Source organism: Chenopodium album, chromosome 2 (genome assembly GCF_948465745.1).
Source record: "Chenopodium album chromosome 2, dcCheAlbu1.1, whole genome shotgun sequence".
NCBI classification, from domain to species: domain Eukaryota; kingdom Viridiplantae; phylum Streptophyta; class Magnoliopsida; order Caryophyllales; family Amaranthaceae; genus Chenopodium; species Chenopodium album.
In genome coordinates, this window is record NC_137835.1 from 74,991,894 (window position 1) to 75,015,955 (window position 24,062).

Sequence of the window (24,062 nt, forward strand, 5' to 3'; positions counted from 1 at the left end):
TTATATCAGCACATTAGTATGTAGCATCAGCCCAATCTTTATCAACCCTATTGAAAAATAGGTAACATCCCCATATGACTCAAAAGAGATATGTTTCATAACTTAGGGACCGATATATATAAGCCGTGCATAGATTATCAGCCTACATTTTCAAACACCATAAATGGAAGGATTGAGTAGCTTGATCATTCCAATGCAACTCCATGAGAAAAATTGATTATCCTTAAGGCTTGCTTAAGATATCACAACTAATTTATTCAGCTATTGGTACATGAAAATAGTAATAATAATAATAATAATAATAATATCCCCATATGACTCAAAAGAGATATGTTTCATAACTTAGGGACCGATATATATAAGCCGTGCATAGATTATCAGCCTACATTTTCAAACACCATAAATGGAAGGATTGAGTAGCTTGATCATTCCAATGCAACTCCATGAGAAAAATTGATTATCCTTAAGGCTTGCTTAAGATATCACAACTAATTTATTCAGCTATTGGTACATGAAAATAGTAATAATAATCATCATCATCATCATCATCATCATCATCATCATCATCATAATAATAATAATAATAATAATAATAATAATAATAATAATAATAATAATAATAATAATAATAATAATAATAATAATAATAATAATAATAATAATAATAATAATAATAATAATAATAATAATAATAATAATAATAATAATGAGAAAAATTGATTATCCTTAAGGCTTGCTTAAGATATCACAACTAATTTATTCAGCTATTGGTACATGAAAATAGTAATAATAATAATAATAATCATAATCATAATAATAATAATAATAATAATAATAATAATAATAATAATAATAATAATAATAATAATAATAATAATAATAATAATAATAATAATAATAATAATAATAATAATAATAATAATAATAATAATAATAATAATAATAATAATAATAATAATAATAATAATAATAATAATAATAATAATAATAATAATAATAATAATAATAATAATAATAATAATAATAATAATAATAATAATAATAATAATAATAATAATAATAATAATAATAATAATAATAATAATAATAATAATAATAATAATAATAATAATAATAATAATAATAATAATAATAATAATAATAATAATAATAATAATAATAATAATAATAATAATAATAATAATAATAATAATAATAATAATAATAATAATAATAATAATAATAATAATAATAATAATAATAATAATAATAATAATAATAATAATAATAATAATAATAATAATAATAATAATAATAATAATAATAATAATAATAATAATAATAATAATAATAATAATAATAATAATAATAATAATAATAATAATAATAATAATAATAATAATAATAATAATAATAATAATAATAATAATAATAATAATAATAATAATAATAATAATAATAATAATAATAATAATAATAATAATAATAATAATAATAATAATAATAATAATAATAATAATAATAATAATAATAATAATAATAATAATAATAATAATAATAATAATAATAATAATAATAATAATAATAATAATAATAATAATAATAATAATAATAATAATAATAATAATAATAATAATAATAATAATAATAATAATAATAATAATAATAATAATAATAATAATAATAATAATAATAATAATAATAATAATAATAATAATAATAATAATAATAATAATAATAATAATAATAATAATAATAATAATAATAATAATAATAAAATAAAATAAAATAAAAAAAACCTCAATAACAAATTGCATGCAGACAAGGGTTGCTGACTTTTGCACCAACTTCAGTAAGTTATTCACATCATGTCATGGACAAAAACCCTAAGCAACTGACTCAAAGAATTTAACAAAGTTACTTATTAAAGAGGTATTATAATTCTTACCCACAACTGTAGAGGCTGGTTGAAGTGAATTTCAGCTAAATATTCCATCTCTGGATCTGCTCTGACCCACAACAAGGGAGAATCTGTCCTGCAAGAAGCATAATTATAGTCAGACAAAAATGATGACCGGTAATCTTGCCACCTTAGCAGAAATTAGTATATATAGTACCCAGAGCGTATGTCCACAGTGGTAACGGTATCACCATTGTCATCAGAGCCATCAGGTTTGGAACCCTTCTTTGGCTTTTGGAGACGTTTAGCAGCAAGCCTGGAATGACACTTAATTTCTAAAAGCTGCCAAGCATCACCAGCCATAGGTAAGAGATGGTCATGTGTACCATCAAGTTCGTGAACCTTAATCGTCATCATGCCAGGCCAGCCATTATCGCCTTCCCGATTTTCAGAATCCATGTTACTGTTTGTATTAGCAGTAATTGCACTTGGAGTAGCTGTGCACTCACGAAAAGCAGCCAATTCAACCAAATTCTTGCGTTTATTGTAAGAAAACCCCATCCTAGATAAAAAATAAATTAATAAATAAAATAAAAAATAAAAAATTGTGGCTTAGAAAGAATTAAAACAAGCATGAAAACACTAATTGTTAGGAGAATAAGAAAACTTATCGATATAAAATTTTATAGGGAAATCACATATATACCTTAAGATAGGGCAGCCACAAGTCTCCACCCAACGATGAAAAAATTCTTTAAGAAAGGGACGTTCAAGATTACCAACCTTATTGGCAAAATGCCGGAACTGCAAACACAATTATAATCATCTTGCATTTGAAAATAACATCAATGACCATGAAAGGTGAAAGCAAAGTAAAGCACAATATAACTAAATAATAAAAAACATAAGTCATATTTCATCACAAAAGATGAGCTAGACAACTCAAGTATCTAGTGGATAGGTGATGACTATGCTTAAGAACAGTAATGCACAATACCTCCTTCGTACTAAGCGTCCTCAGTGAACGAGTAGCATCCTGAGCACGGGAAACAATAGTTCGCAAAATCTGCAATTGTAAAGCAAAATTAGACCAAGCCCTAGGGAGTTAGCAATAAATCATTTAAGAACTAATGTCTGAACTAATAAGATAAAGTAAAGGAATGAAATTTTGGAATTTACTCATTGTTTTGCTGGAAAACATGTAACTGAATTACGTCAAATTTATACCTTTGGTATTTGGGTCTTATTTGACATGTAAGTCAGGTGTTAGAGTCAGTTAGGGCTAATTTACTTTGGGCTTTGGGTCTTATTTGACAGGTCTTAATGTTATTCAAAAAGAATGGAATGTTGGAACTATAAAGTAAAGGTAACACTTAAAAATTCAGAAAAAATAAGACCTAAAGTTAACTCTTTAAATAATTCGGAGAACAGATATAAAAGAACTAAAATCATTTCCATGTATTTTTTTTAGTATGTATGTAATTAGTACTAAGCATAAGGATATGAAGACAAAAATTCTCCGACAAATCATTGTGATTTGGGCCTAAATGGATGGGCTGGATTTATTAGCTAACTTAGTGCTCGGAGCAATTATTAGACTACCAGTCCCTGTTTCTAAACTAATAACTTACGGAAGACTGACCACAACATGGCAATATAATACTCTTCAGAAAGATTGTTCCAGACCAGCAATCTACAAGCTGCAGTGGCAGCCACTTCATCTGTGACATGTGACCTCATAGAACACAAGTCCATACATGCAATAGTAACAGCAACATAACAAATCAAAAAAAGAGCAAACATGCATTGCTTCAACAGTCAGTATATAGACCAGAAACTATTACACTGCTGGAATAGGTTGTTCAAAACTGGGGCTAAGATCTATAATAACATCCAGATATAGAATACCAGAAGACCCATAGACATATAAGAGCAGTGTCTTACCCCTTTAAACAAATCTGGACCCATCTGCTTTTCCAACATTTGGAGGATAGCCACCTATTAACAAAAAATATATAAATAATTTACATAAGAAATGTACAACAGCATATATGCAAAATAACCTAATAGGTCCAATCTAATCAGGTACACGTATAAACTATTAAGCTCACTTACAGATTTCCATGAACGAATTCTTCCATAAAGACCAACTGACTGGGTACCATAAAGATCTTTCGGAGAGCTAGAGGGACTCAAAGTTGTTGCTCCACTATCATCAGCCTTGCAAACAGCACAATTTGCCTGTATTTACAGAAAAGTACCAAACTTCACATCAATAAGCAGGCATATGTAGCTTTAATACAGATATACCTGACAGATAAATATGATGAATGCTGAAAAAACATTTAAGCTATCATTGTACTCAGCTTCTAGACGGTCTCAAGGTCCACCAAATAACTCTTAGAGAGACTAGCAGAACTCCAAATACAGAAATGGAGTAGATGTTATCCACAAAAAAATATAAACTCCATAATTGATTAGAATATAAATACTCTGGTGGAAGTGTGAAACAGAGATGAAAACCAAAATAAAGAGTTCTACAGTAGCACTAACCTTATACCGTCTGTAGCGTGCTTCATTATTTCCCAGAAATTCTTTAATATATGTATCAGTTAGGAAACCAGCAAGGCCCTCAACCAACCACTCTGCCAGCACAACAAAAAACATGCCAAAAATAAGGACCCATTTAAGCAGACTAATGATTTTATATCTAAGCTACCTACCATCATTTGGTGTCTCAGGAGTTATATATACCCCAAACCACTGTCTTGCAAGGGCATGAGCAAGCTTGATCCTTGTGTCTATGGTCTGCGTGATTTAAATAACACATCAAGACGGAAATATGAGAGTGTGGAGGTGTGTTCCAGATACAGACATTTCAAACTATGCTACAAAAAAGTAAATTAATCAGCTACAAGGCGTTCTTCGAGCAAGATTACAGAACATAATATTAACTGGCATGGAAAGCCATAGATAACGTGGATCTCCATCAGATACATTACTTTGTATTATAAACTTCACATAGCTTACTCAAATGCCCCACCCCTTGACACTATTAATATAAACAAATAAATAAATAAACATACATGAAATCAACGAATATTAGCACTCTGAGGCCTTTGCAGCCAGAAATGACAGATTAGAAAATTCCGCTTCATCATTAAATTCTAGAAGTAATTCTTTTACAATACACTTGAGCATATCTAACTTGTTATATGCAGAAAATATAAGTTCTCAAAATCTGTAGCAGACATCATATGAGTTTAAAGTTTAATATAGAATATCATGGAGAGAGTTAATAACATAAACTATGGAATGACGTTTCTCAGAAGTCGGAATAAATGGCTGAAAATCCATTATTGATACTTTACATAGCTCAAGGACTTGATTTAAGTCCATTAAATTACATTATAAAGCATATCAATATCTATGATAATTTTATTCTAAATGGACTTTTGATCTATTTAACAACCAGTAATCTAGGCCCTACACACTTCACCTGATTTGTACTAGCATGAAATTATATCCTGACTAAATTTGACTTGAAAAAACAAAACTGCGTTTACTCATGCAGAAGTGCTTTGGAACTAAAAAAAAAAACACAGGTTTTACCGCATAAATCTCTTATAAATTGAAGAGAAGGGCTTTGTGCAATTGTTGATGAATTTTTTGAAAAAAGTTGTTGAGATGCATAAGCTTATGATTACAGGCACACACATATACAAGCAGGACAAAATACAAGAGATACTTGCACACTAAAAATAATCACTACTGGAAAAAGGTCTATTTACATCCAAAATTCACAACCATCAAGTTTTTCGTCACAATAAATCAGTATCAACGTCGAGTTTATTAATTGGTCGTGAATAGTATAGTTATTTATGACCATTTGGAAATATCGTTGTACTTTGTCAATATACTCGTCGCCAAAAATACCAGAATTTTGCCAAAAGTAAGGCGGGATTGGCGGGATTCTTCCCGGGTTTGCAATAACAATTACAACCATATCAAAATAAAGTACAACTAGTTAGTGGTTGTGTTTATTAAATTAAACTTTATTTTTTTTTAACTAAATGCCTGAAATGACAATACAACTTCGATTAAAAATAAAAATAAAAGTTGAAAATGTAAAGAAAAGTTAGGAAACCCTTTGTTTCCTTTGTCATTACATCATCGTCACTTTTTCATTCTCTCTCTTCCAAGTATGATAGTAGTCAAAAGTGATTCTACTTGTTGAGATTGTATTTTCCTTACTTATCTTAAATTTGTTTAGTATTTTAGTAGATTTATACTCCAAAGGTCCAAATTTTGGATATAATTTGATCAATTGTTCCAAGTTCCTAAGTGTTGAATTGCGATTGTCGTGTAAAAATCTGTAGAGGTAAGCCTAATTTTTCATTTATTTTCTTTTAATCATCTTTATGTGGGTTTAATTTTTTATTTATTTTTCTGTTTTCATTTCTCAGATTTGATTTTTTATATGGGTTTAACTGCTTTTTTTGGGCGATATAATCTAGAGTATATAATGAGTTAGTCAAATTTATCATTGTTTTGGGTTTTGTTTTAGAAATTATCAGTAGAGATGGGAGATTGGGGTTTTTATAGTGAGAATTTTAGAAAAGAAAGTAAAATTGAATAAAATAAAGGTTTGAGGAAACCAAAAATTACTTCCTTTGTTAAATACTCCCTCCGTCCCCTTTTGATAGTCCCTTATGGACATTTTTCACGGGAATTAATAAACACAAGAAAAAATAGTTAAAGTACATTGAAAAAGTAAATTGACATTGGGTATGTAAAAAAATAGAGAGAGAAAGTGATAAAAGTACAAGGGAAAACAAAATTTACATGAGAAAGTTAAATTTGCACAAATATTATTGCAAATTAGAGGGAATTTTGGTAAAAAATTAATATTAATAGTTGTTACAAAAGGCAAATGGGGTGAATATTTTGGGACTAAAATTTGACCATAAGGGACTATCAAAAGGGGACGGAGAGAGTATAATTTTGACTTAATTCAACCAATTATGTTTTGTAGTGGGAAGAACAAAGAATAAAATATTAGTAGGAACCGAGTATATGTGATATGACGTCTTTTAAGAAAAATTATGTTTTATAACAAGAATAGGTATCTACATACCTTCAAAATAAGCAAAATTGGATGAATGTCTTTAGAGCTTAACTTTTACTTGTCTTCTCTATATGTTATTATGTAGTAAAGTAAGAGAGTTGTTCTGTTTCGTTCTATGTAATTTATATGTAGGCCATACTTTTATACGAAGTATGAGTGACCCCATATAGTGGGTCTTACAATCTAATCATACATTTTAATAATTCACCAAGTTCCTGTTTCTATTTTTAGATAGTATGTAAAGGCTATTATACCCTCACTTCTTTAATTATATTTATTGTACTTCCTAAATTACCCTTGAATATTGCACATGCCATGTACTTTTTTCCACTTTCTCTCTCTAACTTTTGTCTATAATTGCACTTTTGAAAATTTGCAAATTGCAGCCATTTAAAGTTCATATTTTGCAAATTGCAGCCATTTAAAATTTTTTTGCAAATTGCAGCCCAAAAGTTCGTATAAATTGTAAATTGCAGCCTGATTCAATTTTTTCATCGGTTTACATGTTAAAAAATCTTCGGTTAAGGTTTTAGGGGTCATTTTAGCCCTTAGGGGCCCGAATTGAGCTTGGAATTAGCAAAAAAATTAACGTAAGTGTCTCATATTTACAGTTTTCCACAAATCGATAAGTTTTTGTTACGCAAAACAAGATAGTTGCATTATTTTTTTTTGTTGATTCCGAGCTCAATTCGGACCCCTAAGGGCTAAAATGGCCTCTAAAACCATAATCGAAGATTTTTCAACTTGTAAACCGATGAAAAAGTTGAATCGGGTTGCAATTTACAATTTATATGAACTTTTGGGCAGTAATTTGCAAAAAAAAAAATTAAATGGCTGCAATTTGCAAAATACGAACTTTAAATTGCTGCAATTTGCAAATTTTCCTATTATTAATGTACTCATATACTTTCTCTTCCTATTTCTTAAATTTCGTGAAAAAACACAAACGGGAGCTACGTTATGGGACGAAGGGAATACATTTTTCTTCTCATCTTCTATTATCTGCAAAATATGATTGAACCATGCCAAATTATGCCATTCAACAGTAACTAGATTTCGTAATTGAACAAATTTGACGTTAGGTGTGATACTGTTTTTGTCTTTAATTTTGTGGGACTTTGTTAGCTACTCTGTTCTAAATTTTATTAGCATGTGAGGTTAAGTTTTTTGCCTTTTTATCAATATTTTGTCAGATTTCCTATATACCACATTCCATGCCTTTTTTTTAACCTTTTTGTCTATACTTATCTATTGTTGTTTTTCTTTTTGAACTTGAAACTTGAAGTGATAAATAGTACTAATATAAAAAGTTGCATCGACTTTGTTTATGTTATGTGCACTTTGATAAAAAAAAGATTAATACTTCGTACATGACATGCTAAATATTTTACTAATACTGTTTCATGTCAGGTTTCTTCCATCATTATCTATATGTTATAACAATACATGCATGCTTTATAGTCTTCGATCAAGTGCATAAAAATCATTAAAACATTAGTTGTCATTTTAATAGTTATATAATGTTTGATTGTCCATCCTAAATATTACATGGGTTTCAATGAATTGCAGGAGATAATAGATATTATTGGAACAACTTTTGAAGGCTAGACAATGATCAACATGCTCATTGAATCTTCTAATTTGTCGATTGATCAAATCCACTAATTTTAGTTAGATCAATACTTTTGAAAAATTCCAATTTTAGTTTAACACCATAAAAAAAAAAATAATAATAATAATAACACCACCAAAAAATTTTAAAAATTGGCTTTTACCGCCACATAACTGATTCATGGATAGAATCCCTTAGAAGAGCTCACCATACCTACGTGTCAGCATATAACTGGTCCAAAATTTAAAAAAAAAAAAAAAAACAAAAAAACTAAAACTACCCCAGCCACCCCACCCCCACCGTCAACCTCCACCACTCCGTCCCCTTAACAGCCCCATTTCCAGCCCTAGACACTGGGAAATCCCTTCCCTTCCTTTTCCTCTCCCCAAAACCAGCAGCCTATGTTCACCGGACTCGGCTGAAATCCCAAAGTGTCCGTGTCGACACGACACGATACGGACACGAACACGAAATTCATGCCATATTCGGGTATTTGAACTCGAACACTTCTGAGAGGGGGGAAGGGGAAAAACCATAGTATAAAAACTCCGCATTTTCGACCGATAGACAACTTAAACCCAAAAAACAGCTTGAATTCGTGGGAGTTTTGTGGGACTCTATTGTTGCCGAGCAACAACATGAATGCATGATGAAGAAATAGAGAGTGAAAGAAGAGAGCGAAAGACTGAGGAGTGAGGGCTGATAAAGTGATAAGAATGAGGTTTTGTGGTAAGTGGGAGTGTGGGACAGCTGTATTGATAAAGCAAAAGGGTGGACAGCTGTGTGATGCTCTTTATTTTGGTTATATTTTATTTTTTAACCACTCAACCTCTTTTTTTACTTTTAATATTTTGATTTGATAGAAAGTTGTAGTTACTGACTAGTGACTATATTTATTAGTTTTTTAACCACTCGACCTCTTCACTTTTTTTCCTTTTTTACTTATAATATTTTTTTTTCACAAAATGAAAGTGTCGTGTCCCCACACCCGTGTCTATATATAAGACAGAGTCCTCGTGTCCTAAAATTTTGGAAATTGACGAATTGGACACTCGGACACGGACGTAGCCGAGACCATGTAACATAGCCGGCAACCCTCCCCCAAAGCCCACGACCCCATAAAAATGGCCACCGAAAACGGCTGCAAGTGGTCGAAGTCGGCCGAATTAGAGCAGAAATGGTTGATTTCGACCATAAAACGGTCGATTTCGACCGTAAGTGGCCGTTTTGTGGTTATTTAAAAATTGAACGGCCCAAAATTGTGGTCGTTAGGGTGTGATTCTTGGTTTCTGGGAGGGGAAAAGGGAAGGAGGGGGTTTTCCGATGGCTTTGACTTGGAAACGGGAGGGTAATGGTGGGGTTTTGGTGGCGCCGCGGGGCTGGGGTGGCTAGGTTAGTTTTAGGGTTTTTGTTTTTGTTTTTGTTTTTTTTTTTATTTTTAATTTTTCTTTTTTTTTAAACTAATAATATAGCAACACGTGGCACAATGGACCCCACTTAACGGATATTTTGATGGAAATTGGAAAGTGGTGGTAATATCCAATTTGGTGAACTTTTTACGGTGTTAAAATAATTTTTTTTTTTTTTATAGTGTTAAAAACCATTTTTGTATTTTGTTAAGGTGTTAAAAATCAAAATTTCCTTAAAATTTATATATAAAAAAATGCGACCACAAAAGTGGATGTTAAAATTGTAACAACAAAGGGGTGATCTTGTGTTGTCGATGAGGAAAATGACAAAAGAAATCTGGTCGTAATTATAAAATTTATTCGTCGTAAGTAATTAACATTAAATTATCAGAAACAATAATTACGTCAAGTAATCTAATCGTGAATGTGTACAATGACGACAAGTTTTGTACCTGGTCACAAAAACTTAATTACGACGAGTCTTCTAAACTAGTTGTCAACTTTTCACAACCAAGCCTATAGCGACAACGGATGACCATGAGTTTCTCGTTATAAAAGCCCTTTTACGACCAAATTAAGCTCATTTGCAACAGGAAAACTCGTAGATAAGCTATTTTCTAGTAGTGAATACATTGCTCACATATGACGCATGTAATGTAAATATACATGTATCAACATATGTATAATATGTAAACAGTAAAAAATAGCCTATAATCATGACCATGGAGCATAACATTTAAGATAAATTTCATCACAACAAATCCATAGAAGTCATGATTTATCATTAGTGGGATTTAATCATTTTCCAAATGTTTAGTTCCAATTCACCTATTAATTCCTTAATATCTTATATACTTCCTCCATTTCTTTGATATTGCAACGTGTAACTCTATAGGAAAATAAGAAATTTCAAAGATATTGCAACATTCCTATTATAAGAAAACAAATTTATTCTCTTACACTACAATTACAAATATACTCATACTTTCTAATATTTTTTGTTTTACTTTATGTTTGCAATCAAATGGACAAGTATGAAACTTTACCCCTCTCTCTTCCTTTTTAATCTTGTCCACTCCCTTCATGTTACAATATTATCAGAAAATTTTATCAAGTTTTTTCATATGTCACTTGTCAGTGCACATGTTTGACAATTTATATATCTAATTACATATTAGTTAAAGGAAAATTTGCAAGTTATAGCCATTTAAAATTAATATTTTGCAAATTGCAGCCATTTTTAAAAAAAATGCAAATTGCAACCCAAAAGTTGTTATAAATTGTAAATTGCAACTTAATTCAATTTTTCTATCGGTTAGCAAGTCGAAAAATGCTCGGCTAAGATTTTAGCGGCCATTTTAGTCCTTAAAGATCCAAATTGAGCTCGGAATTGGCAAAAAATTAACATAAGTGCCTCGTTTTTACAGCAAAAAATAGTTGCATACAAATCAATACATTTTTGTTATGCAAAACGTAGCACTTACGTTATTTTGTTGCTAATTCCGAGCTCAATTCGGACCCTTAGTTCTAAAATGGCCCCTAAATCCTTAACCAAATATTTTTCGACACACAATCGATGAAAAAGTTAAATTGGGTTGCAATTACTATTTATAAGAATTTTGTGCTGCAACTTGCAATTTTTTTTTAAAAAAAAAGGGGCTGCAATTTACAAAATACAAACTTTAAATGGTTGTAATTTGCAAATTTTTCTTAGTTAAATGGAAAAATTGACAAGAATAAGCCCAACTTTGGATTATTTTTTAATAATCCGAAATTTATATGAATTTGCTTTCAATAGTCCCAAGTGACTGGTAACTTGTTGAAAAGTAATTACACATGTAATTACATGATTGGTTAAAAAATTATTAGTACAAATTAACAATTAACTATATATTTTAAAACTAACTACTTTGAAATAATTAAAAATTAATTATTTTAAAAACAATTTTATGATTCACCTTCCCTCCCTCCACCTCCACCAGCGCTCGCCACAACCCAACAACCCAACCCAACCCAGCCGACCCAGCCCCAATGTCGCCTTGAATCCTCCCGCTAGTGTCCCCGCTCACCGCTGCGACACTTTACTGCAACCGCAAACCCTTTTTGCAACTAATTAACTCCAACTCGCAACCCCTTCTATAACCACGAAACCGAAAAGGGCTGGGGTAAGGCTGAGGGTTCGTAGTCGGCAAGGTGAGGTTTGCGGGTGGGTTCTTTAGTTGATGGAGAACTGGCGAAGTGGATTCGAGGAAGGGGATCGGTAGGGGTGTAGGGATGGGAAGAAGGGAAAAGAGTTGGTGTCGTCGGTCTGGACGACGGCCTGGTTAAAAGGTGACCTCGCTGGGTGGCGGTGCAAGTTTAAGTTAATTAATTAATTTTTTTATTATTTTTCTTAACTAAATTCTTAAATTTGTTTTAATTTTTTAATATTTAAATTTTGAATTTTAATTTTTTTTTTATCAAATCATATGCTGACACGTGTAAAAAAACTTCTTATAACAAGTTGGATCCCTGATTGGGACTATTGAAAGGAAATTCGTTGGGAATATTTTGGGCAAATGAGGCAAAGTTGAGATTATTTTTGTCAATTTTTCCTACTTATAAAATCGTAAAAGTTATGATATTTTTAAAAATCTAATTGACACAAATCAAACAAAACCCACGTGACTATATTTATTTTGAAATGAAAACTTTGTAAGAAACCATCTTTTAAATATTTGATTATGCTTAAAAAAAACACCTTTAAAAAAAATGTTGTAAAAAACACCTAACTCAAAAAAATTTTGTTGTAAATTGCCACCAGAACAAATAACAATTGAATCATTTATAGTCAAAGCTCATATTCCTGCAGTAGGTGGTGAATTACAACAAAAAAATAAGGATTCGAACCCTTAACCTGTTGTTTTGAAACTGATCTATCTCAAGCCACCGGAGTTAAAATCGGTGGTCTTTACAACATGTTTTTTTCAAGATGGTTTTTCACAAAAACAAGGATTTAAAAGGTGGTTTTTGACATAAATTCCTTTTTTATACATACTGGCAATAATCTAGAAGATTGCCTCAAAGTGTAAATAGTTTGAAGATTCCAAAATAAAACAAAAGGAGCAAGACTAGTAAAAATTTCTACTTGTAATTTAGAGAGCAAGTTGAAGTGTTAAACCCTTTCCCAAGGTGGTGGGTTTTTCGCACATACTTCGGTTTTTTTACTAGTGAGTGGATGGTGATTTTCCCTATAGGCCTTACTATGTATAATTAGTGCTGTCAAATTTATCTCTTCTTTTATTTTTATTCAAATTCTTATAAAACAGACACAAAATAGATGTACAAAGTCTACTAACAACCAAAATAAGACAAGTCAATAGTACCGAGAACATACAAATTTCTGCATATGAACCATATGAGTGAGCGACTGACCTGATCTATAACCTTCTCATCAAAAAGGATTTGAGAGCTAAAGATACTCATTGAAGCTCCCAAAGTCACAGAGGATATTACCATCTCTGGAGCTATAAACACTTGCTTATATGACCCAAATGGAAATGGACATTTGAGGTAAATCTCATAATGTCTGCCAAAACAAAGGAGAAGAAATAGCGTTACAGAGAATAAAATGAAAAAACATAAGGTGTCTTTTCAAAACAAGCTCATTGACCTGGGGAAATAAGAGAGGGAAAAACAACAAAGTAGTTGGACTTAAAATTAGGCAATGTCTTTTCCGCAGATAAGGGTTGGGGCAGGGACAGCAAGCTGTTTACAATTTTTTACTTTTATTTTAATAACAACTTTGTACAAGCATTTGTTGACTTACCTGAAAGCACTCTGAAAATATCCCACAGTGTTTTGAAGTTTTAATACATTTCCCGGCAAACACATGTGTGAAAGAAGGCTATTATGATAGTCTGGAAGAATCTGAAATGGTGCTATTGCCAAAGATATCCACTGTGCAGAGACTGGGACATCCAACTTATATACAAACGTTTTACGAGGAGGATCATCCTTGCTTAAAACCTACATCCAATTTAATAGTATTTATCAAATTTGAAAACCAGCATCAGGAGGTCAAGCATAAAAATCAACAGCATAAGATAAGCAAAAACGGTCTGGATTGCCACAAATCAAATGGTTGTAAATCAACAACAGGCGAGCAGAATACTTCTGTTGGGTATTCTGCTGTGTAACCAATCTTGCCAAAATGTAATTCACTCAACAGATCACATGATGAAATTCAAAATGTATACACCCTTAGAAGCTTCATATTTTCATTGCTCATCTAATTTGAATTGATAAAGCACCGCAGGCCAGTTTTTAGAGAAATAAATAAATCAGCAACCCGGCAAGCATAAAAGAAACAATTACAAAAAATTATCTAGTTCATTACATCTCTTCTTACTTACATCATGTGATGATAACATTTTATAAATCAAAAAAAATATTTATTCCAAATGGAATTTATCTACACTGAGAATATGAAGCAGATATTTCATATACAAGGAGCTGTGACATTAAGTATCAATTAAGAATCAATAAAGGCGAATATTTTTAGAAAAAAGAATGTTGATAAAAAATTTTAGGGCAATACCAAATTAAGAGGACAAGTTGTACTCTACAGAAAATCCAAACAGAAAAGTGTGCTAATTACACCAAGTACCACTTCAGCCTACTAGTGGAATGCCGAAGCCAATTACCCTTTGGAAATGTGCTTGGACATGGAAGATCCTGAAACCAAGAGCACCCTACAACCTATAGAGACCACAAATATAACTCTCTAAGCCTCTAAAGAGACAGAGAGAATTAAAAAGGAATGGTATGCAGACAAAACTTCATAAGAGTAAAACGCACCCCCTTCCACCCCATCAATCCTCATAAATATTCTATCCATCATTGGGTCCTCAAATAATCCTTTTTTAGAGGATAACATACACAACATGATAAAAGGTCTCCCAAAATGCCACAGAAACAGAGCATAACAGTAACAGGCATCAAAATTTGCAGCATACTGCAGAAAACATACGAAACACATAAAAATTCAACAAAAGGTTCTCAATGTCATACCTGATAAAGTAACCTTCCATTGCTAACAGCAACAAAGTTATGAGGAACAGTAAACTCTAGATCATAGCTGGGGTAAGAATATAAATAAATAGCATTAGTATAATCTGCTCCTGTAAAATGTGAGATCAATTCAAAAGTAAACAGATTCAGACAGTTACCAGCAGCATTGTAAACTGTCGTCCATACAAGGAAACCAGCAGTGTGCACGTCTTATCTGGCTATTAGTATGTAATACACTATCATTAAAGTGCATTCCTGCTTCTGCCTTCTCCACCCAGTAGTCAATTCTAATCAACCTTACATTCTGCACCCAACATTAACCTACATGAGAGATCAGAAATACACACCTCATTATATGACAGCTTGTGCCAGAACAAACCTATAGACTATGAAGTATAAACCAATAAGTTGAAATATGCCATACAGAGAAATAGTTCAATACTATTGACCAGATAAACAGAATCGTTCAAGAGAAGACGTTTATGACATGAGTGCGCTTTGGGGATCGAGGAAAATATGGTGTTGGATAAAGCGGAGTGGAGGGAGAAAATTCGCGTCAACCGCAAGTCATGATTATACATATTTTTTAAAGAAAAATTATCTTAGTATGTACTTAAAAAAAAAAAAATTATCCCACTATTGTTTATGAACTATATTGATTTTCTTTGCTAAAGTTTTCTCAAATTATGTTTTTATACTCCAACATTTTAACCACTTCTTTAAAACTTTCTTGAATTTTGTTCTCAGTTCTTTTTTAAAACTCCATCAATCTTTCTTGGATGCTCTTTTTTTCTCACTTCACTTGCCTTTTTTCAAACTCTATCAACTGATTATCTTGTTATGTCCCTTTCTTTATATCGTACGGTTCCTTATGACGATTCATGTTAGCCAACCCCAAATCACCTAGGGCTTTGTTGTTTTGTTTTTGTTGTTGTTGTTGTTCAAGAGAATATGTATAAGTTACCATTTCAAGAAGTTGACAATTTAACACTATTTTTTGGCTCAATGAAAGGTTTAGAGGTATGATAATCAATTGATTTTTTCAGGAAGTCAACCACTTAACACTGTTTTCTGATCAATTTAATGGAAGAGAATGCTGGGTCTTTGGTTGTCTATTGACATTTCTTTGTGGGAGAAGGTAGCACTTCCCTGCTTTTAAAAAGTTACACCTAATTCGAGATATGGTTGCTCAATTTTAGTGTTCCCAGTTCCTCTTATAACAATATTATAAGCAAAACAAATGAGAGATAGGAAAATAGATCATCATAACAATCACAATAACAGCAAATTTCATTACCTCACTATGCTGCAACCTCAGGTTCTATTTAACTTTTTCCTCTTTTTATTTTTTTTTAAAAAAAAGAATATATTTATTGGTGTGAATGTGGGGGAAGGGGGTGTAATCTCAGTTCAAAATTGCATGACGAAACAGTGAACCAGCTTACATAAGACATTGAGCGTCCAGTACATACAGGCAATTTCACAGAGCAAAACTCATCTAAATCACAACATAAAAATATAACCTGCTTCACTTCGCCGTTTGATTGGCCCCCATTTTCTAGGCCATCTAGGATCAGTTGTCCCTCCTGTTGGTTCCTTGTGTCAATTGACTTACGGCAAAGGATCAGCAGGTTCGGAACTAATTCCCTTTCCAAGGCTGATATGTAAGTCACACCAGCAGCATCCGCGGCAGAACTGACAGATGACACAGAACACCACCTATTCTCAATTTCTACAGGTTGATAGTGAGGGAAAACGTCAAACTCTGCTGGCTCACCATCCACAGAAACTCTCTCGATCTCCAAATTCTCAGCATGCAAGCCAATAATTCCATTATCAGGGACAGCGATCTCCAACTCGGTGTAACTATAATTAGAAGAAGCAAATACAAATGTCACGAAATAAATATAAACTCTCTTGAGCAGACAAAACAGAACTCTCCCCATTCAAAAAAAGACATTGCACATATGGAACATCTTACAGGGTTACAACATGTAAGTTACTAGTACAATCAGTATAGTTGTATCACCATTATGTTCAAATATGACTTATTACATACTCCATAATTAACTAATATGGAAGATCGGGGGGGCAGGGGGTATCAACCCAAATAATCCTTAAGAAGTAGGATAAAAGGAAATCTCTTAACCGGGGATATGTGTGTGTGTGTGCGCACGCGCGTGTGTGTGTGTGCACGCGCGTGTGTGTGTGTGTGAACCCAAATACTCCTTAAGAAGCACATAGGATAAAAGGAAACTGCTATTTAAGATACTAATTGTCACAAATCTCGTACACATTTAATCTGTTAACGGCCCTTAAAAAAACTGAGCATTAGCTAACCCAAATACCCCTTAAGAAGTAGATAAGATAAAAGGAAAATGCTATTTAAGATACTCATTATCTCATCTCCTACATATTTCTTCTCTTACTGAACTAAAAAAAATGAGCATTAGCTTTAAAAAACAGAAATACAGACCACCTCATAACTGTAAGGCAACCAAAGTGCTAGTCAACGACCTCATCGTCAATAAATAAGGAGCAGCAAACATGGAGATTTTGAAAAATAAGGTGGCCTAGAGGGATCAATAAATGAAAGGCCAATAACAATGAGAAGATGGCACATGTTTTACATAGTTGAAAAAAGTAGAGAGGAAAATTGGATGGGCCTATATAGGGCCTGGAGTTCAAATAAAAGTAGAGAGAAAAAAACTTTCCCAAAAAAATAAAAATGGATCAACTGATTTGAAACATCCAATATAGTGAAATGGGGAAAGTAATTTGAGGCAAAAGGGAGTATTTTCTCATAATAATACATAACATAAATATTGTCCATCTAGTCAAAAATTCATAATATTATAGGCCATAACCCCCTACCCACCCACCCCCCTCCCCCCCCCCCCCCCCCCCCCCCTAAAAGCTCTTTGCTAGAAGGCCATAAAACCACTATAAAGAACTTCAAACACATACTTCCTGTGCTCCTTTAATATTCCAAGTTTACTTCATTAAAAAGTTTCAAAAATATTACAACAAACCCGTTTCAGGAAAAAAAAAAATCTCCTTTCATATTACAAATATTCATTATACCCCTGCTAATGCTTGTTGCTTTAATTAATGTTAGCAATCTTATGGACAAGTTTGTGATTTTGCCGTTCTCTATCTTTCTTTTTCCAATTTTCCTAAAATTTTGCGCACTCCTCCCATTGTTAAAACATTAAGGAAACGAAGGAAGTACAAAAGATTCCAAAACCTAAGCAAGCATATCCAATCTATTATTGTTGTGTTCTTTACATCCTATATTGTACTTTGTAGTTATGGGGGTTATTAGCGTTGAACTTCACTTGTGAGATCTTTTCCTAAAATAAGTGGTAATAAAGTAAGAAGAATAGAGCCTAATAATAATACCACCTCCTTAACACAACATCCTCCCACTCCACTCCAGTAACATGTATGCTAATGCGTTCCTAATCCAAGGCTTCGATTGTTATGATGCAAAATATTTTCTAGAAAAATGATTTTCCCAATCAATATTGTTTGGTTGGTAAAGGGTGGCATATTTTTCCCAAATGTGGATAATAGTTTTCCAATGAAAGGAAAACATTTTTCATGTTAGAAGGAAGGAACGCCACATCCCTTTCCCGGAAACAAACAAGGAAAACTATTTTTTACGCCTGTGTTTTCCCTTGAAAATTGTTTTCCATGATAAACCATTTTTCGTCGAAACAAATGGAGCTTAAAAGAGGGCAATCCTCCCATTTCCCCAAACTCTCCCATGTCATTACCCTAGCACAATAATCGGTACGCTTTCCAAATCAAAACTATGCACTACATAGCACAAATCGTTAACCACTTAATTAAGTAATTCAGCAAGAATTTATATAAAAAAAACAAACAAACAAACAAAGTTTCTGCAGAAAAACAGTAAAAATAAAATACATCTGAAATCCGATAATTCAATACATCAAAAGATGTTAAAACAAAATTTTCCACTTCACAGTTCACACAATTGAATCAAGAATCAAGCAACTCAGCATAAAATTTCCAGAAATTAGGGATTGAAACAATTTTCAACATAACAATCAAAGGATTGCGAAAAAACTAGGGATAATGAAAAGAAAGAAAGACAAACCCATGAATTCGATTATTGTTGACGTCAATCGAAAGACAAAGCTTCTGATGAAGAACGAGGGCTTCAGCGGAGGAAGAATCGGATTTGGAAGCTTCATTTTTGGGGGGTTTTCGAGGTTTCGCCATTTTTTTCTCTCTTGAATTGAGTGAGCTGAGCGCGGGATCGAACGAATTTTATGCACGGTGTGTTGAAATATAAAGGAAGAAGAGGAGCACGGGATGATGTTTGGTAGTGTTGCGAGGGGAATCTACTCAACTCTGAGCTACGGTTTGGTTCAAGTACTTCAGGATGAAGGACGTCAGAAGTCGAAGATATAGACCAAATAAGAAAAATGGCTTAGGTCACAAACTCACGAAGACTCAACATCAACAAAAAAAAAAAAAAAAAAAAAAAAAAAAAAAAAAAAAAAACGAAATTAATAATCTCATTTTTGTTACTTTTGCCCAAAATAATTGCATTTTATCGAAATCTAAAAACAATCTCACTTTAATTTAATCCGTATATGCTCAAAATAATTTTTTTACCGGTTTGTGAAATTAGTATTCTGTTTTAGAAGTAACTTGTCACGTGTCACCTTCTGGTGAATTTTTTTTTTTTTTTAAAAAAAAAAAAAAAAAAAAAAAAACATTTTCTTCTTTCCTCTTCCCCAATTTCCTCCCTATCAAAGCTCCCCCCTCCCTCTGTCGAGCCTAGCCGCCCTTCCCCTTTCTTGTCGACGAACAACAACCATCAGGCCCACCTCCTTCCCCGTCAAACAACAATTGCAGCTAAGCAAGGGAGGATTTCATCATATCACCCACCTTTTCAATTTACCAATACTACACCTTCAATTCCTTCCCAATAATTCTCAATTTTTTTTCTTTAAATAATCTATCATACTTTATGCTTTAGCTAAGAAATTAAAACCTACTAGTATGGGTAGTCTTTATTATAATTAATCTCCAACGTGTACTTATATTAGCTTATGTAATTGATTGATTTTCACTATAATTTACTCTATAATTGTTTCAAATTCGGGGTATGGGTTCGTTTGGTTGGGGTTGGGTTTTAAATCAGAGGTGCGGGTTCTTTGGGTGGGGCTGGGTTTCAAATCAAGAGTGAGGGGTGAGGTGGTTGGTTTCGGTGTTTGTTTAGGGTTTTATGGGTGGTGGGGGTGTTAGATTTGGGGGCACGATGGTTAGGTGAGAGGATTATTGGAGTTTCAGGGTGAGGTCTGGTGGGTTACCATTGAAATAAGTTGGGAGGTTGGAGGTAAAAAGAGATATTAAAGAAATAAAAATAAAGATATAAAAAACTAACTTGTTAAAACGGAAATAAGTAAAATGATCATTTTGAGCAAATGGGGGGTTAAAGATAGGGTTGTTTACAAATTTGAAAAAGTGGGATTATTAATTTTTGTTTTTCCTTTTTTTTTTCCTACCCAGTTCACCCTTTTGTCTTTAAATTATCTAACTTTAGGGTTCATTTTCAGATGATTAGGTTCCTTTCCCTTCTCAATTATTGTTGTGGGGGGATTGAACACACGATTCTTTCTACCAAATACGGTAAAGTTCCAATCACCATTGCACCAACACGAGTAGTACTTCATAAATTTAGACTTTTGCTAATACTGTAATTAATTTGTTCTTGTAATTGCCTTTAAAAAACATATACTAGCAGTTAGAGTTTAATCTTTATATGAATGACTCATCTTTAGAAGGTGTACGGAGTAGTATTTTGCTTGGATGGTTTAAGCCCAACTTGGAGCTTACCTTTGTGGCTTTAGTAACCCTTGGTGTGGTAATTCTGGCTAAAATAAGGCAGCAAGTGAAAGGGATATTCAGCTGACGACAAACCAAACAAAGAGTTTAGTGAGGGTTTGAGAGCAACAGATCTATTCTAGTTTTCCTAGGAGTAATCATGATCAAGAAATTTAGTGAGAATTTAAGAGCAGTAGTTATATTCATGTTTTTATCTGAGATGCCACGATCAAGAGGAACGACTTTTACCTCTCTCACTTGCTCCCTTATTCTCAACAAGAATTACCCATCAAGGCTACTAAGAAAGCAAGAAGAAGAAGAAAAAAGGACTTAAACCAGACACATAAAATCATTCCAAAGGACCAAAATATAACATATTTACTATCACTTGGGTTGCATAACTAAAGATATTAATAGTCAAAGGCACGCCTTAAAAGTCGCAACAAAAAATAGGCACTGTATTATGCATGGGTGGAGAGAGTAATTTGTTTTTTTTTTTTTAAGGTAAGATGAAGGACCCTACTGAATCAGCTCCTCTCATAGGCTAAGTCAGTCCATCTCCGCATGTCAATGCTTGAGAGTAAGAGGGGGGGGGGGGGGAGATAACAAAATCTCCCTACTCCCAAACAACTGTAGTTGATGGGGCTCGAACTCATGACATCAAAGTTACAATATGAATTCTCTACTAACTCCACTAAGCTTTGTTTGGTAATGTGTGGAGATAATAGTTGTTTACAAAGTTTTAAGTATAAGTTAGTTGCACGCAAATATCAAAACTTAATATAGAGTACTACGTAGCACCAACATTGAGAGATAGCCAAAACAACATGAACTATGGCAAAGGGTACAACTCGTGTCCCTATTTGTTTACCCTATTACACAATCGTGAGTCAAATTTGAAAAACTTTAACCGCACATTTACACAATTTTATAAGTTGTAATAAATTCACTAGTTTTTGGCCCGAACGATGCCTCCGGTCATTGCTTATATCTTATTATATTGTGGTTATTTTTTTAAAAAAAAATTCAATATTAATTGTTTAATTAGTCACTTTGATTACACATTAAAGGGAGTAAACTAAAAAAATCTATGGTGGAAATATTTGATCCCATTAACGGTTACAAAATTTCAATATTAAATTGAAATTCAAATTAAAAAAGGAATCTAGATATGCTTATTAATTGAATAATAAATGATAAAACAATAATATAATATTGAGTAGTTAATACAAAGTTGCGAAATAAGGAGCATTACAGTCAAATTTGAAAGTTACATCGCATGGTTTGAATAATTCTATTAAGAACAATAAGTATTAAGTGGCATTGATAGTTTGATGGTAATAAATGTCATTCTTACGCTTAGTGGTTCAAATTATATTTCAATCATAATTTTACATTGAATTTTGATAATTTAGTGTAGAAGAATAGGTCTTGACATGTCATTGCTCATGTGGCACCAAATTTATTAAATGAAGGATGACACATAGCAATACTATGTTATCCCATTGAGTTTTAAGAGCTTGTCTAAAGGGAGTATAGAGATGCATTAGCAAATGCATATTCAAGGGCAAGCTGGTAAATTCGCATGCTTGAGTGGAAATCCACCTCACTTTCCGTTATGCTTTTTGTCAGCCCGTTTGCATAGGTATCTCGTATTTCTTGAGTGTATTTGGGAAGAATTGTACACCTTGTATTTGTACTCCGTATTTTGTATTTGGTCACATGCACTTACAATTTGATTATTTTTTTTCTCTTTCTTCCCTTTACCTATCATTCTGTCTTCTCACTCCCTCTCCCCTCTGAAATTCGAACCCTTAGTTTCTCTTCCAGTAAGAAAGAGAAATTTGAAATTCGAACCCTTTGTCTTCTCACTCTAGCTCCCTGTATTCCTTATTCCCCTTTTCCTCCATCTCCATCGTGGTTTGCGGTGGTGGGTTAGTTGAAGAATTCTTTATAGGCTTGCCGCGTGGAGAATTCAAGGATTTTACGCTAGATTCGTGATCAATTTGACCCAAGTAAGCGAGTTAATTATAAATTCATTAGTTTTCCCTAAATTTATAATGCTTGTTGAAACAATTTTAGTTCTTTGTCAAAGCTAATTTCATTATAATCGTTAACCTAAAAGTTTGAGTTTTTAAAATGCGGATGTTCTGGGTTTTACGTGGGGTGTGGTGTTGTTGATATTCGAAATCATTAATAGGGTTTAAGAATTACATAAATTTTGTTGATCCTAACACCCCAATTACAATTGTCCTCCAAAATTTTTAGTTGTTAGGGTTTGTATAAATGGTGTAGGGGGTTGTATTATTATGAGAATTAAGTAGGAATTATGTATAATTTCTTCATTAGTTCAATTTATAATTTTCCCCAATTTGTGGGTTTTTAAATTGGCAAAGAGTTACGGGGTTTGTGGCGTTTAATTAAAGTCCCCTGCAACTGTTAATTATTTGAGAAGGTGATTTAGGTTTTATGATGAAATTAATTAGTATGTTACTCTTATTTAGATGTAATTGAGTTTTTGTGTATATGACAAGAAGTAGTGCGTTTCATTATTTTGATTTGATTGAGTTTTTGAATATGTGAGATGACGTAATTTGATCATTTAAATCTGTGTGAGATGAAACAGTTTAAGAATTCTTCTTATTTTGGTTTTATTGAGGTTTTGAGTATGTGACATGAACTAGTGTCTAAGCTTAGCTTTGTTTTTCTATTCAATTTGTTAGTTTTAAGCTCTATATGTCGGGTCATATAAGTTATTTTTAGCATTCTTGTTGTACCTATTTTGCAGTATTGTTGAGCACACAGTGTCAGTTTTGTTTGATGATAACAATGAATCTATAAATGACCAAGATGATTTGTGAAAAATCATGGTTTGTTGTCTGTGTTCTGTCCAGATCACTTAACTAACTAGGATGCTTAAGTTTGATGGTCATGTTATAAGGAAATATTGTTGTCAATGTTTACATAGATTCTTTCTTATTGGATATAGGGTCATCTGGAAAGTAGATAAATATCTGTCATCTTAATTATCAGGTTGCATCTAAGACCAACCCCACCACCACCCCCAACAACAACACCCTTCCTGTAACACCCCAATAATTCTCTCTTAAAGACCTG

The 24,062-nt window shown here is 32.4% G+C and overlaps 1 protein-coding gene across 2 annotated transcripts in view; it reads right to left on the reverse strand.

Moving 5' to 3' along the window:
* The window catches only part of LOC145600733 (transcription initiation factor TFIID subunit 2-like), a 31,505-nt gene extending 11,954 nt beyond the window's left edge, over positions 1–19,551 (reverse strand). Inside the window, exons 1-14 of one of the 2 annotated variants that reach the window (XM_081656605.1) lie at positions 19,207–19,551; positions 16,604–16,946; positions 15,239–15,384; positions 15,081–15,147; positions 13,837–14,036; positions 13,443–13,596; positions 4,603–4,687; positions 4,433–4,524; positions 3,995–4,120; positions 3,824–3,877; positions 2,877–2,945; positions 2,586–2,683; positions 2,097–2,441; positions 1,928–2,015 (exon numbers count right to left, since the gene is read on the reverse strand). In XM_081656605.1, coding sequence (XP_081512731.1) covers positions 1,928–2,015; positions 2,097–2,441; positions 2,586–2,683; positions 2,877–2,945; positions 3,824–3,877; positions 3,995–4,120; positions 4,433–4,524; positions 4,603–4,687; positions 13,443–13,596; positions 13,837–14,036; positions 15,081–15,147; positions 15,239–15,384; positions 16,604–16,946; positions 19,207–19,331 — 1,992 coding nt within the window. In that variant the 5' untranslated portion in view covers positions 19,332–19,551. Of the gene's footprint in view, positions 1–1,927; positions 2,016–2,096; positions 2,442–2,585; positions 2,684–2,876; positions 2,946–3,823; positions 3,878–3,994; positions 4,121–4,432; positions 4,525–4,602; positions 4,688–13,442; positions 13,597–13,836; positions 14,037–15,080; positions 15,148–15,238; positions 15,402–16,603; positions 16,947–19,206 lie in introns of those variants that run through there. The other variant, XM_081656612.1, reaches the window with a different exon arrangement.
* Positions 19,552–24,062: the final 4,511 nt, after the last annotated feature.